We start from the raw sequence: 14372 nt of genomic DNA on the forward strand, positions 1-14372 counted from the left end.
GCTCTTTAGGGAAATTGGCCTTCCTAACTCTCCTTGTCTTTCTCTGACATTGCTTATTCTCACCTCATCAGGGGCTGCTAGGGTTGTAGTTCTGGTTTCTAAATCTGGCAGGTCATTTTGGGGGCTGTTGAGAAATATCCATGGGAGAAGGCAAGGCTCCACTTACTGGTGGCTGTGAGAGGCTTCCAATTTTTCTAGGAAGCTGGGATTTAATGCTCTGCCTTATACACATGGGGGTGAAGAGAAGTCCTGGCCAGGCCAGGTGAGTAAATCTGAGAGGCGCTGGAGAATCTGTGGTCATTTTGGAGACTGTGGCTCTGAGAAGGTGATGTGCCTGAACTGATTTATCCCACGCTGGGACAGTTGGCTGTAGTTTTCAGCATTACCCCCTATCTTGGAAAGAAAAAACAAGTGGGAGAATTGACCAAGGTCAATTTTCCTGACAAAGCTGGAGTTTCCCTTGAGCAGCTGAAAGCAGATCCATGCTTGGGATCTGAATGCTAGGGCCCAATGGGGGTATAAATTCAGCGTGGGCCTCAAATGGGTGTTTCTCAGTGTTATATATAACCATGGAGCAATTACTGCAAACACTTGGCTGGCATTGTGTTCATGTCTTGTCACAAACATATTTAACTTTTCCTGGAACAGATGGCATTGCTTTACTTTGTGAATCAGTTCATAGCCAGGGGAGAGAGATAGAGGAAAGGTTGTTGATGGCCATACTGAACTGATTTCACTCGGTCTGGGAAGCTAAGCAGTTGTGGGCTTGTTCATATGGTGACCTGAGGAGCCATGGTGTGTGCTAGGTTGTAGGAAATGTGTGAGTTGGAGGACTGTGGTCAGCCATATAGCTGCTGTGGGGGGGCGTAGAGGAGGAGGAGGGAGTCTTGGGACTCCAGTGCTCTGCTGTGGTAATTCTCTCCACAGAGGGATGTGGGAGCTGATACTCTCTGTTAAAACCTTGGAAGAGGGGAGATTCAGTGAGATTATTCTGAATAAGCTTATAATCAGGCCAGACCCTTTCTCAGCAGTGGCCCAGGGAGGGACACAGAAAGTGGTTTCAAGACTGTGTTGCTTGCAGATTGAGCCAAGGCTAAAGAACATACTGAAGTTAGAGGTGTGGTTAAAGAAAGTGTCTTCTGCAGTCAAGCATGAACGTACCTGCTTAGCACCATGAAGCGGAAAGCCGTTCTTTCTGGGTAACCCTCCTAGACTACAGACAAGGTTGCCCTTTCCTTGTGCACTTATTAGGTATCGATTAATATGAAGGAAAATCACATGAAGTGGGAAAAAAAAAAAAAATCTTATTTTCAGTGCAGACTCTGCATGGCCTGCCCTTGCAGGGAGCATCATACAAGCTACAGTCTCTCCAGGTGGCAGCAAGCTCCCTGTTTCCTGCTGCAGTGCCAAAGCTCATCTTTCAGGCTCACTAGGGTGGCATCCATACAGCATGCTGGCATGGACACAGCTGAGATAAGGAACATCCCTACCCCTGGCTCCCAGGTGTTGTGCAGGACTGAACTGGCCAGCCAAAGAGCAGCAGGGCCATCTGCAAACAGTACTAAAACCCATGCACCATCTGCCCATGTTGCTCCCTGGCTGCCCCCTGCCTCTGAAAGCTGCAGTCCCAGATGTGCTCCTCAGGGGCTGTGCAGTGTCCTTCGCACCATCCACAGGTAGATAAGACTCAGCATCTCCTGCATAGCTCAGAAGTTCCCCTTCTCCCTCTGAGCTCTCAAGCCTGTGTTTGTCTAATGTCTTGAGGAAAGAATTTTGACTGTGGGACACTATTACTTCGTTTGAATGAAAAGTAAATCTTTCGTGGTCCCTGGATCTCTAATTACACCCAGCTGCTTCTCCAACCTCTCCTCTGGACCATGGCCCACCCCGGGAAGACCTGGCTTGTGTTAATGGGAGCTGAAGGGAAAAACATGCAGACCACCAAGAGAACAGGCAAAGGAGAGGGTGGTGGGGCAGGGTAGGGCAGAAACAAATACAAAATCAAATCCAGGATCCAGGGATTTCCTGCTGAGCATCGTGCTGGAGGTGGCTTCAGTTTGACCCTGGTCTTCCCTTGAGAACAATGTCCTCTGGCTGCTCTTCGAGCTGCCCTGGAGCCAGGAGTACGGGCCTGCTTGAAGCAGTGCTGCAGCAGCAAGTTGAGCTCAAAACCCCCCACGTGAGACTCCCTGGAGACCTTTCAAGCTTCACCCACTGAGCGTGAGAGTCCCGCAGCCAACTGCATTCTCAGGCTCCCTTGCAGCATCCTGGATCTCACACACCCGCAGCTCTGCAGCCCCCATCCTGCTCCGCAGCCTGCCTAGCCTCACTGGTGACCAGAGTCCTGCCAGGCCATGGGATAAGTGACGCTCTGGAGCTGGGCATGCTTAACAGACACCCAAAGACACAGCACACCTGCAAGGAGCCACCAGGTGCTGGAGCTCTGCTTTTGCAAATGGCATCACACACAGGCACGTTCCCTTGTCACCCAGCACAATGCACCGTTGAGAGGTCCAGACAGCAGAGGACCAGTGTAGGAGCATTCCCCAAAATACGGATCATGCCAGGGCTGGCAGAGAGCCCCAGTGATGTTTTGATCTAAGCATGTGGCAGAGCAGGGCAAAGGGGCTGATGCCCATATGGACAGTGCATCTTTTATTAGCTCCCAGCCCGAGAAGGAAGGAAAGAATATTGTGAATCTCTGCATTCATGCCCTTGGCAGCCTGAGCTGGGGGAAAGTGGAGAGCTTGTGCTGTTCCGGCTCATGAATATTGGAGCAGAGCCCACAGGAGCCGGCTGCACAACAGCAGAAACCTCCGGAGGGATTGACTTGGTCCTGGCTGTGCCGTCCCATCCCACAGGTCCTGGGCACTCAGGTAGAGAGGGAGCATCACTCAGCCGTGGTATTTAGAAAAAGAAGGGCAAGGTTGTCCTTTGCTGCCCAGTGACTTGTTAATAGAGCTGACTTGCAGATGCACAAACCCTACTCTGGCAGAGAGGCAGTATTTGACCCCGGAGCCCTCTTGGCTCCCGTGGAGGAAATGAGTGCTGTGGCAGGGCTGAAGGAGCCTGAGGATAAGGCAATGCCCCACCATGACTGCTCCGGACACACACCACCTGCTGCTCCTTCCTACACGTGGGTGACTGCTATGAACATCCTCTGTGGTGCTGAGGAGGGATCTGTCTTATCCCAGCTAAGCCACAAAGCCACAGCCAGCTTTGCCTGTCATACCACGCTTGGGAGCTTCAAAGAGGATTGAAGAAAAGTGGTGCCAATTGCAACGTCTCCCTTGAAGAGCATCTGTCCTGAAAAGATTTAGGAAAACAGCTGTGGAGAAGCCTACAGTGCATCTGTTTCCAGCTGGCATCAGCAGGCTCCATCGCCCAGAGGCACATTATCACAGCTGAAAGAAAACAACCTGGGAACAAATCTTTGAAGGTGACAGATAAGAGGGAGGGAACCATCCAAAATTGCTGCCTGGACCTTTCCCCAAATGCAGAGGGTAGATTCAGAAATAAATCCAAGTGAGCCTGGCTTGCCCTCATCCATGCCTTCTTCTGGTCCTCTTAACACACCAGCAATGCTAACTTGGACTCACACAAATGCCTACACCTTCTGTGTCCCCACTGAATCTGGTTGAGCAGCACATGATGCAAGGAATGCCTTAGTTTAGAGTTGCCCACGGGCTGGTCAGCAGGTCTGTTTGTACTGGCCCATCCGTGTTTATATAAATAAGTGTCATTCAGCTACTGCTAGCCTTGATGGTTAATAAAACAAGTGGATCTGATAATGCGTGAAAATCCCAGTGGGTAAACAAACAGAAAGCGGAAACACTGGAGACTTGTACAATTACCCTGCTCCATGTGGAGCGCCAAAAATGCCTGAGCAAACGCAAAGGGCTTTGGGGCTTCTTTGCGCAGTCAGGATCTGAAGCTCTCGGTTCTGGGTTGTGAGCGGGGCCATCCCCATGGTCTGTGCCCCGTGCAGCGGGCCCATGGGCACAGCAGCAATGGGCATGGCAGAGGCCACTGAGTGTTACTGGTTTGGTGATCAGATTTACTATTAATTTCCCTGTGCGTGCATAGGATGGGAAAAACTCAAAATTCATGAGTCTTATTTTTATTGAAGCATTTGTAAGACTCTGATACTTTGGAAAAGCCTGCCTGTGATTCATGGACAGAAGCCGCTGGAGCAGTACTTCCAGTCTTGCCTCAGGCACTGATGGCATTTTTAGTGAATGCAGAAGTTTAAGCTGGGTCAGAGGGGCTGCGTGGCTGTCCCCAAGGGCACGTCACTGCCTCCAGAGCCTTGTGCCTGGTGACACGGGGGGAGTGCAGCACACTCTCTGAACTCATCCGTGGTGAGCCGGGCAGCGGGAGCTGGAAGAGAGCAAAGTCTGCAGGAAGATAAATCAGCTTCTGAAGACAAACACAAAGGGGCATGTCTTTCCCCCACGCTTGGACAGAAATCCTGTCCTCATTGCGTCTGAGCCATTGTGCCCTCCGATGGCACCTTATCTCACTTCCTCCTCACTGTCCCTTGCTGTCTGGATCCAGCTATTGGTGACGGTCACAGTCTGGCTGCGCTTAAAAGCATCTGTCTGCCGAGCTGCCCTGGCAGGGTCCTGGCAGAGGAGCTGCATGTGCCAACATGCCTCTTCCAAACTTGCATAATAGATGAACCCAGTTTCCCCTAATAGAGCAAATGGTGCTGGCAAAAGGCCATTTTTACCCCCACAGCTGTCTCTTGTGATGTCTTCTTTTTTCCCATTTCTTTTTTTTTGCACATTCTTAAGTGACTTTCAGCTACACTGGCAAACTTTCAAGTGGGGACTAGGCCTTCCTCTGAAAGGGGCTCTGATTTTGCAGAACAAAACTTCCCGCATGGAATAAAAGCTTGTTTTGTTTGTAGTAAACAAGTGCAGTTATAGCAAGCTATGGCGGCGCGCATGAGTGCGTACATGTGCATCTGCAAACCTCCTGCTCTGGAGATCCTCAGCTATATATAAATACACACATGCATGCTCTGTCTGGGGTTTCTTGCAGTTCCTGGACTCTTCCGTTTGTCTTTGAGCCACTGGTGAACAGGCTCTGCAGTCATGCCATTGGAGAGGTGTCTGTAGCTCAGTGTCTCTGCAGAGGTGGGAAGGGGCAGCAGCCCCAGGCCAGCTGGGGGAGCGTGCTGGGGGGTTGAAGGGGCTGCAGGGTGCTGTGCAGGGCAAGGGAACCCCCTCTCACAGCAGCAGGGAGGGAAACAGCTGGCAGCTGGACAGAAGGCAGTCGGCTGAGCCTCCCCTTGTTTTCTCCTTGCTGTCTTTTATCCCTGACTCCCTCCTGCTTTTCTCTTTCTCATTTTCTTTCCAGTCTGCTCTCCTTCCCTCATTCTCCTTCCCACTCCATTCATCACACCATGAGCCCCAGCCAGCAGCTACACTGAGCCAAGAGAAATCATCACATCCGTGTGTTTTCCTAATAGCTCTGGACCCTCTGGACCCTTTTAATAATGAGAGGGAATAGAGAATAAATGGAGCCTTTCCCTCAGGGCCCTATGTGGCTCCCTGTCCTGGCATCAATACCAGTAAGACAGAGTCATGAGAGGGGGAGACCTGCTTGTGAGTGGGCTGATATCTTACAGCTTAGCATGGCCAGAGATGTGGCCTGGGGAAGGGGACAAGTGTCTGCTTGCCCAGCGATTAGTGAAGCTGCTTGCCATTTCTTCACACCTGTTTTTTCTCCTTGGAGGATGGCCATTCATCCATGCTGCAGCCTGAGAGTGGTGGCTGGCTGGGCCCTGTGCAGATGTGCGCAGTCACACAGGGCAGTTAAATCCCCACCACGTTCACCCTGCTCAGGTCAAAGCTAACTCTCCTCTTTGCCCATGTCTAGAGGCCAGCACCCCTTGGAGTGGTCGTGGCCTGGGGGCAAGGTGGACCCTGCCGGGAAGGAGAAGGAGACCGAGTTGGTGGCCTCAGCAGCCCCCAGCAGCGGCCGGGCAATCCGAGAAGAAGACTGCGAGGGGACTGGCACGAAGCCTTATTGCAAAGTCCTGGTGCTGACAGAGAGCCAGGCAAATGACACAGGTTACTACCGCTGCTACTACAAGTACATTGATGCCAAAATCGAGGGCACCACAGCAGTCAGCACCTACGTGTTTGTAAGAGGTAAGAGCCATCCGGTGGTGTGCACCTTCAGGCTGGGGGAGCTCAGGGGCAGCCTATGCACCAGCATAATATCAGAAAGATTAAAAAGCTCGATGTGCCTCCCGGCCTCCCAGGGCAGAGTGTGGGTGCTGCAGGCTCAGGGAGGGGGCCAAGGGCTGGCTCCCTGCACTTCGAGGGAACCAATATCCGTCCATTTCTGGGGGATGGCGGCAGTGCCTAGGATTCAATTACGTCCTGGCCCGGGGGCATCGCTCCAGCCAGGCTGGAATGCAGGAATTTAAGGAGTGAGAACCGGGCCTCATAGACGCTCCACCGCTAAAAAAAGCACAAGAGTTAGCTTCTGGGCAGCTGGGGGCTCTCTGAGATGCTAGTGGCTAGGGATGATAATGTTCCGTAAAGCTGAGACACAGAGGGCGAGGAGGAGTGGTACAAACCTGCCATGTGCAGCCTCCTCCTTTCCCTGGGCTTGATGGCCCTGGAGCTGCTCCGCGGTGGCAGACCCACATGCTCCTCTCCACACTGCACAGGGGCTGCCTGTGCAGGCAGGGTTATGAGATGTGTTTTGGAGGAGGAGGGCTGTCCACCAGGCTTGGAGCTGGAACCTCAGCTCAGCAAGTGGCTGCGGGGCCAATACTCGGCTTCTTCATGCCCCAGGGGCTCCTCCTCCGCTGTCTCCCCCACTGCTTGCAGTACACTCCAGCAAGATAAACGAGCACTGTCCCCTGGAAACAGTTGGCTGAGCTATTTCTCTTTCCGCCCCCATTTATTAGTTGGTGCAGTTGTCATAAGCCAGGCAGGTCATGACATACAAGATGCATTTTTCAGAAGTCCCAGAGCAAAGCCAAATTTGCCTCTGCAGCTATGCAGAGAAAAATGCAGGGGCAAATCAGGAAAGCTGGGCAGCTGCTGGAGAGGAACTGAGGTCTGTTTGGTCAATTGCCTTCTCACAGGCTCTGCTGACCATCCTAGAACAGGACAGAGGTTCCCTAGATCCCAGACATGTTGCGAGGAGACATCTGTGAGTTGGACAGGGGTGTTCAGACACTCTAGAGTCTTGTGTCAGGATGGAGGCAGAGAGCTTCTTACACACGCTGAAAATAAGTACAACCTAACAAGCTTACATGCAGGTAGTGCTTTTGCGAGAGCCTGATTTTTCTTGTGATCCAGCAAATGCCACTTTGCCCCCTCGTCCACCTTCTATCACCTCCAGCCTCATTTGAAGCTCAGTAATGGCTCTCCTGTTTACCAGAGAGCAGCAAGTGTGCACGTGCGGTGTAGCTTAAGGGCAATAAATCCCACACTGTCAGGGCCCATGGGACTCACAGTGCCTGTGGACAGTGTGTGTGCAACAGATCCAGCCAACACCTCACAGCGTTGCTGTGCACATGACTACACAGCACATGTTCATACTCATTCCGATCAGACTGTGCCCTGTTATGGCTATCAAGCATCCAGGAAACCTCAGAATCTGCCTTTCCAGACAGGACAGGCTTTCAGGCAGAGAAGGGACATGTCAGGAAAACCCAGGCATACAGTAACCGCAGCCATTGCAGAACATCCAGATAAAGCCCTGCCTGTTTCTGCTGAACTGGGCTGCAATGTGAAACTGTCCCTGGAGAGCTTGGAAGGGCTGATGTAAGTGTCGGGGATGTTTGGAGACAGCATGATCAGACCACAGGTTTATCCATCAACCTCATTTCTCCTGTTAAGAGCTTGGTGGAATTGCCAGGAACAAAATATCTGTGCTTGGCTGGAAAAATGGGTTCTTCCATATTTTACCTGCAGCTCAGTTCTCAAACGAACTCTCCACCCATCTGTCTCATTTCCCATGTGTCCGGTTAGGTGTGTATTTTATTACTGCTACAGATAGCACTGTAAACACACAGAATGCCTCATCAGGGTAGAATAGGATATGTACAGCCCCCATCTCATAAAGCTAAGCATATATTAATGAAGAAGATGCTAAATTATTCCCATCCGACCCATTAAGACAGCCTTATAGAAAATATGTGATGTGGTCAGAGAGGGGAGTTAGTGCATGAATCACAAGCTCATTGGCGGCAGGACCAGCCCAGTAAATCAGTTAGTTCTTGGCTGCCATCTGAGCTTGGAGGGGACCCCATAGTCTCTCACCTCTGGGAGTTGTGCGCTTCCTCCCTCTCACGTGCCAAGAGCTCGGGAGAAGAATGAGGAACATGTTGACACTCGGAAACAAATCTGTGACTTCAGAAGACAGCAATCCTGTGGCAGCACAAAACCCCAGGAAATAAAGATAAGAATTCTCTGCGCAATCCATATTTTCATAAGAGCTGACCAACATCTTTCCTATGCATGGCTTGTTTCACCTAAGCTGTAGAAAAAAGTGCTTCGTACAGAGTAGGTCTTTGCAGCATGACTATCATTGAAGCAACAGCTTTATAGATCAAAAATTAAAGAAATTCCCTTGTGCACTCAACAGTGGGAGCACTGGGTTGGACTGTGTTAGGCCCAATGTGATTTGAACAGCAGGATCCCCAGATGGGGGTCCTTAATAAATTAATCTCTGACTTGTCATTTTAGGTGGGCAGCTTTAGGGGTTGGGTAGCAGAGGGAAAGAGTCTCAGGTTGGACAAACAGACATCCTCATGCTACAGTCCCTTGAAATCAATGGTTTAGCTGCAATCCGGGTGAATAAAGAGTAACTTTTAAGGCCACTGGGATCATTTGGTCTGATTCCAGCATACCAGAAGCCATAAAATCTCCCCTAGTGGGTCCCTGGGGCAGCCCCACATCTCCCAGATGGGGAACCACCACCTCCTTATGGAGACCCCTTCAACCAGGGGACAATTTCCATGAACAAAACCAATCGTGACCACATGCTGGGTGGATGTTTCCAGAGACATGACTTTTACAGAGGAAAGATGGTGGCAACACCAGGCTTCGGAGATACTGGGGACCAGTCCCTATTCAGAGCATCCTGTGAGGCATGCGTCCCTGTGGAAATGAGCAGGCAGGGGCTGATACTACAGAAGAAAATATCTATCAGTGAGGCACTGCCAGAGGACACCAAGCAGCCTTGCAATTTGTTGTCTTTTCAAATTTTGCCTTTATCCCATTTAGTCAACCTAGGTGGTTGTTGATTCTATGCCCTGTTTGGGAGAGTCCAAAGAGTAGAAAAACCCTCAAACCAAAAGCGCTGCCAAGCAGACAGGTGAGCAGGTGCCTCAGCAGCAGCTGGCATGAGGCACTGCAAGATAAACCTCACCCTTCCTACCTTCTGGCCAGCCATGGCTTGGGATACAAGTGTATTTTGCATCTTGGTCTCACCAGCTCTTTCCAGTCTATCTGAGAAAGAGCTAGAAATGGGGTCCGTGCTGCCCTGTTAGCTTGCCATCTCTTTGGGATCAGGTTGGTCTTTGCGCTCTGTGTCTGGATGGTGCCTGGCACAATGGGTCAGGGCCACGGCACATCTCCTTTATATGCTGCCATCAACTCTTTCGACCGTGGAGCCCCGCTTGGGCTTTTCTCATTTGACACAGGTGACGCACTGAGCAGGATGGGGCAGCCCCTTCTACAGACACTGTGCTTCTTGGTGCTAGCTCCGCATGGAGTGTAATGTCCCTGGCCTTGCTAAGTCGTTTCACTGATTAATTTTGGGTGGTTTTGTTCTTCCTGTCAATATTTGTGCTTGCAGCAGTTGAGAGGCAGTAGGGTGGCAGCCCTGGAAAGCTCAGCTCATCTGTTTATCTGCTGGCCGGGATAGCTGCAGGATGACATCTGCATACCATTCCACTGCAGATCACTTCCTCGTCCTGGAAGGTCTCGCTGCCTGCCGCTGCACCAGGGCGGCACAGCCGCGCACTGTCCCTGCCATGGGGCCACGCACAGTCACCAGCTGGGCAGGCGCTGAGCCCAGGATGAGACCTGCCGGTTTCACAGAGGGTGAAACCCAGGCAGAGACCTTGAGGGGGCCAGGAAAGGGGAGGTCATTTCCAGCACTGCCCAAGTGTCACACAAGTGCCACTCCACCGGTACAGTGTTTGGTGTGGAGGAGGCAGCTGGCCCAGGCACTCGCCTTGGCTGCTCCCTTTGCATCCCCAAGCTCCAGGTGTCTCCTCTGACTGTGACACATTGCAGATAGGGCTGTCCAGCTCAACACCACTCCCTCTGGCAAGCTCATGCTGTGTTAAAGAAAGGCAGAAAGCCTCCTTTTTCCTCTGGTTGGTCCCTCCTCCCAGTTCTTTTCTTGCCTCTGTTCAGTTGTTCTTCTCATATGTCTTCTTCAGATTTTGAACAGCCATTTATCAACAAGCCAGAGACCCTCCTCATCAGCAAGAAGAACACTTGGGTACCATGCCTCGTGTCCATCCCAGATCTTAACGTCACACTGACCTCGGTGAGAGCTCGGCCAGTGGGAGACTCTGGACCGAGATGTATTGCATTTGTTCTACATTTGTAATTGCCTGAGTGGAAGCAGGACAGGCACTGCCAGGAATGGAAAATGCATGGGATACATTTTCCATGGAAAGTACAAGCCACTGGCTTCCTTGTTTTATTTGCTGGTTGAAGCTGTGCTGTCCAGTTCCCTTGGGCAGACCCCACGGGTTTCCTGCCAACCTTGCTTCTCTTCCCTGGAGCTCTATGAAACAAAACAAGACTGTTTTAATCCCGTTTCCCCACAGCATCCCCTGTTTGCTGTGGTCTCTGTGATCTACAAACCCTCTAGGTGGTCAGCATCCCCACAAGGGAGGAGACTGCAGCCCTGGGGCTGATGACTAAAAACAACTCTGTTATCAGTTTGCTTGTGCCTTTTTTTTTCTTTTTTTTTTTTTTCACAATGTAAATACATCCTTCCAGGATGAGTGTTACTATTGTACAAAGGCCTCCAGGGACATGCTGGGGGCCAGGGGCCTTTCCCTTGCCCAGGAAGGACACTATCCAAGGTCAGCACTCATCCCGGTGGAGCTGATGTTTGGGACATCAGCATCAGTTTCCTTAGCTATCACTAGAAGTTTCCATTCCTGGAAGTCTCTGGCCCACTCTGCAGATGGAGACACTCGTGGTGCAGGATACGGCTGCTCAGGGTATAGGGGAGGCCACGATTCCTAGATGACAAACCCTCGGGTGGAGAGGGCAGGAGGCCAGCACAGCATGATGCTGCATCGTTTCTTCCCACAAAAGGAATGTGTTAGCCAACGTAAAGCCTGGAAGGGGTGGGGTGGGAATGTTGTTCCCCTCTTATTTCAGTTGGCAAAATGTTGATTTTTCCAGCAAAATTCCGTCATCCACCCTGATGGGAAAAGCACTTTCTGGGACAACAAGAAGGGGGTGCAGGTACCCACACACTTGATCAGAGACTTCTTGTTTGTCCAGTGTGAGACTGTCATCGACAAGAAGGTCTTCAAATCTGATTTCTTCATCATCCATATAGCAGGTGAATATTTGGGAAGGTGCAGGGTGGCAGTCTGGATGACTCTGAAGTCCATCAGTGTGGCTCATGGGGTTACTATGGTCCTCTCTGGCTACAGAGTCTGCATGGTGCATATATCTCCTCTGCTGTGTGCCAGAGATACACCGAGCAGCAGGGGGTCATATCCAAGTCTCCTCTAACTGCATAGTCTGAGTCAAAGAGTTAATAGATCAGAAACGTCTTTTTGTTGCCTCTTCTGCATCAGGGAGCAAGCTGTATGACATCCAGCTGTATCCCAAGAAAGCCATGGAGCTGCTGGTGGGAGAGAAGCTGGTCTTGAACTGCACAGTGTGGGCCGAGTTCAACTCTGGCGTCCGCTTCCAGTGGACTTACCCTGGCAAACAGGTACCAGCAAACAGAGCGGCTCCCCATGCACTGAACCACTTCACTCTGAGTCATCCCCTCCTGCACCTTCATTGTTCCTCTTCACATCATTGGCAGGGCTCTGCTTCATGATCCTGACCATGCTGTGCCCTGGACATCTTGGTCAGAGTGCTTTCCCATTTTTCTGTCCTGCAGCAGAAAGCAGACAGAGGGAAGACCCCTTTTCCTGTCAGAAAGCACCCTCCCTGCCGAGGTGTTATTGCTCTGGGGCTCTGCTGGGCAAACACTGGCTTCACTTCTACCACTGCAAATCCAGAGCAAACAGAATTGGCTTAAAAGGAGCTATTCTAGCCACACAGCCCTGGTTACTAAGAGCCTGCAAGGGCATCCCATCCCTTCCCTGCTGTGTTTTCCCCATGTTGTAGCCCCTGGCTCTTGTGTGAACAGTGACACAGGGGAATCCCCTGAGGGCATCACTCTCTTCACATATTATAGGGCTCCTAGCCTGGTTTTTGGGCTGCAGGTCAGAGCAAAACATGTGCTAAACTCTGACCCCAGCCTCAGGTGGTCAGTCAGGCAGGGCTTGTTGCCTTTCCATCCCTGAGAATGGCAGTCAGTGGTGGAGACGCCTGTCCAGGGAGAAGCAAGCACTGGGCAGCAAGAAGCACAGAGATGAGGAGCCAATCTGCTCTGCCCCATCCCACTGATGTCTTTCATCCCCTTCTCTCTGTTGTCTCCCGCAGACACAGCGGGCAGTGATGGAGCCCGAGCGCCGGTCCCTACAGACACACACGGAGCTCTCCAGTATCCTGACCCTCCACAATGTCAGCCAGCAGGACCTGGGCAAGTACACGTGCACTGCCACCAACGGCGCCCAGATGCTGGAGGAGAGCACCGACGTCATCGTGCATGGTACGGTGCCTTCCGCTCCCTCGCAGAGCCACAGCCAGAGCTGAGCTGCAAGCAGAGCAATCCCCAGACTGCTTCGGCAGTGTTTGGCTCAAGGCTCAGTGGAGGGGCTCCTGCACCTCCATCCTACTCTGCTTAGTGAGACCCAGCCTTCCTCCAGTCCCTCAGCCCTTCTGCACCCCAGCACCACACTGGGAGCACGATCACATGCGGCAAGGTGCCAAGATGACCAGAGAGAGAGATGCAAACACCATATTGGCCCAAATGCCAGTGGGATGGCAGGACACGCAGGTCTCACAGCCCTGTGGCAGAGGCAGCACCCTTGTGGCATGGCTGGCCTGGGAGGCACCCAGCTGCGGGTGCACAAGGCACCATTGGCACTGGGCGGCTGTCTCCTGACAGCAGGAAGTCACGAGGCAGCACAGCCTCCCGACACCCACAATGGCTCTCAGCGGCGAGGCAGAGGCAGCTCTTCAGCTGCCAGAGTTGCAGCACTGTGCTGGCCTGCCCAGCTGGCACCCACTCCCTCCCTCCATTTCTGCTCCAGGGAGGGGGCCCTGCTGGGAACAGAGATGTGGAAGAGGGGCTGGGGGTCATATGGGCAGACGAGACAATAGTGGATTTTGGTTATTTTGATTTCATCGTTGCAGAGAAGTAGTTATTTTCAACTGCACTGCCACAACAACCCACCTGTCCTTGGTTCTTGCTGTCAGGCCCTGTGGAGAGCAGAAGAGCTTGGTGACAGCCTGTCCCTTTGTGCTCTCCTCTCCTCCATGCTCACCTTTTTTTCTTGCAGAAAAGCCCTTCATCAATGTGGAGTGGAGGAAGGGCCCGGTGATAGAAGCCACGGCAGGAGACGAAGCCGTGAAGCTGCCAGTGAAAGTCGTGGCTTACCCCCCACCAGACTTCCAGTGGTAACGCACCTTTCTTAGCCCGAGCCACCTTCTCCTCTCCTCCTTCCCTCTGCCAAGTAGGGAAGCCTAGCCTGGACTCCTTGCTAGGTCCCTCTGGGGCCAAGATTGTCCCACATGTCACTTTTTTCCACCCATGGGGGTCATTTTTCCCACCTGCCCTCACTCTCAGCTGCACAGCTTGGGACGGGAGGAGTTAAGGTCTGGGGGAGAAGCAGCAAAGGTCCTGGCCTGGCTTGGCAGCTCTGCACTGTCTGGAGGGGCCAAGTGGAGCTCCCACAGGAGCTGCCCCTCTCATCCCCCAGCAGCGCAGATCATGGCTGCCCAGAGGAGCAAGAGAGTGGGCCAGGTTGTGCACCGCATTGTGCTGCACTTCTGCCAGAGCTGGGTGGGAGCTGGGAGCTTTGCACCTGCATATTGCTCACGGCAGAGCTACAACATCCCCAACCCCACACGCATCCATATGAGACAATGCACAGACCCATAACTCTGGGAAAGCCCAGGGGTCTCTCCAGAGAGGTCTCCAGTGCTAGCAAGGGGTGCCCTGACTGTACTCTAGTGGAGACCAGCAAACCCCTGCCCAGCTTGCCAGTGGGACACTTCCTCCCCATGGCTGCA

General features: G+C 52.3%; 1 protein-coding gene across 2 annotated transcripts in view; it reads left to right on the forward strand.

Moving 5' to 3' along the window:
- Positions 1-14372, forward strand: part of FLT4 (fms related receptor tyrosine kinase 4) — a 60576-nt gene that overhangs the window by 22932 nt on the left and 23272 nt on the right. For both annotated transcript variants that reach the window (XM_029998265.2, XM_029998266.2), the window contains exons 3-8: positions 5887-6161; positions 10427-10536; positions 11412-11574; positions 11816-11955; positions 12678-12846; positions 13640-13757. In XM_029998265.2, the coding sequence (XP_029854125.1) occupies positions 5887-6161; positions 10427-10536; positions 11412-11574; positions 11816-11955; positions 12678-12846; positions 13640-13757 (975 nt within the window). The remainder of the gene's footprint in view (positions 1-5886; positions 6162-10426; positions 10537-11411; positions 11575-11815; positions 11956-12677; positions 12847-13639; positions 13758-14372) is intronic.

Source organism: Aquila chrysaetos, chromosome 22 (assembly GCF_900496995.4).
Source record: "Aquila chrysaetos chrysaetos chromosome 22, bAquChr1.4, whole genome shotgun sequence".
In the NCBI taxonomy this organism is placed as follows: domain Eukaryota; kingdom Metazoa; phylum Chordata; class Aves; order Accipitriformes; family Accipitridae; genus Aquila; species Aquila chrysaetos.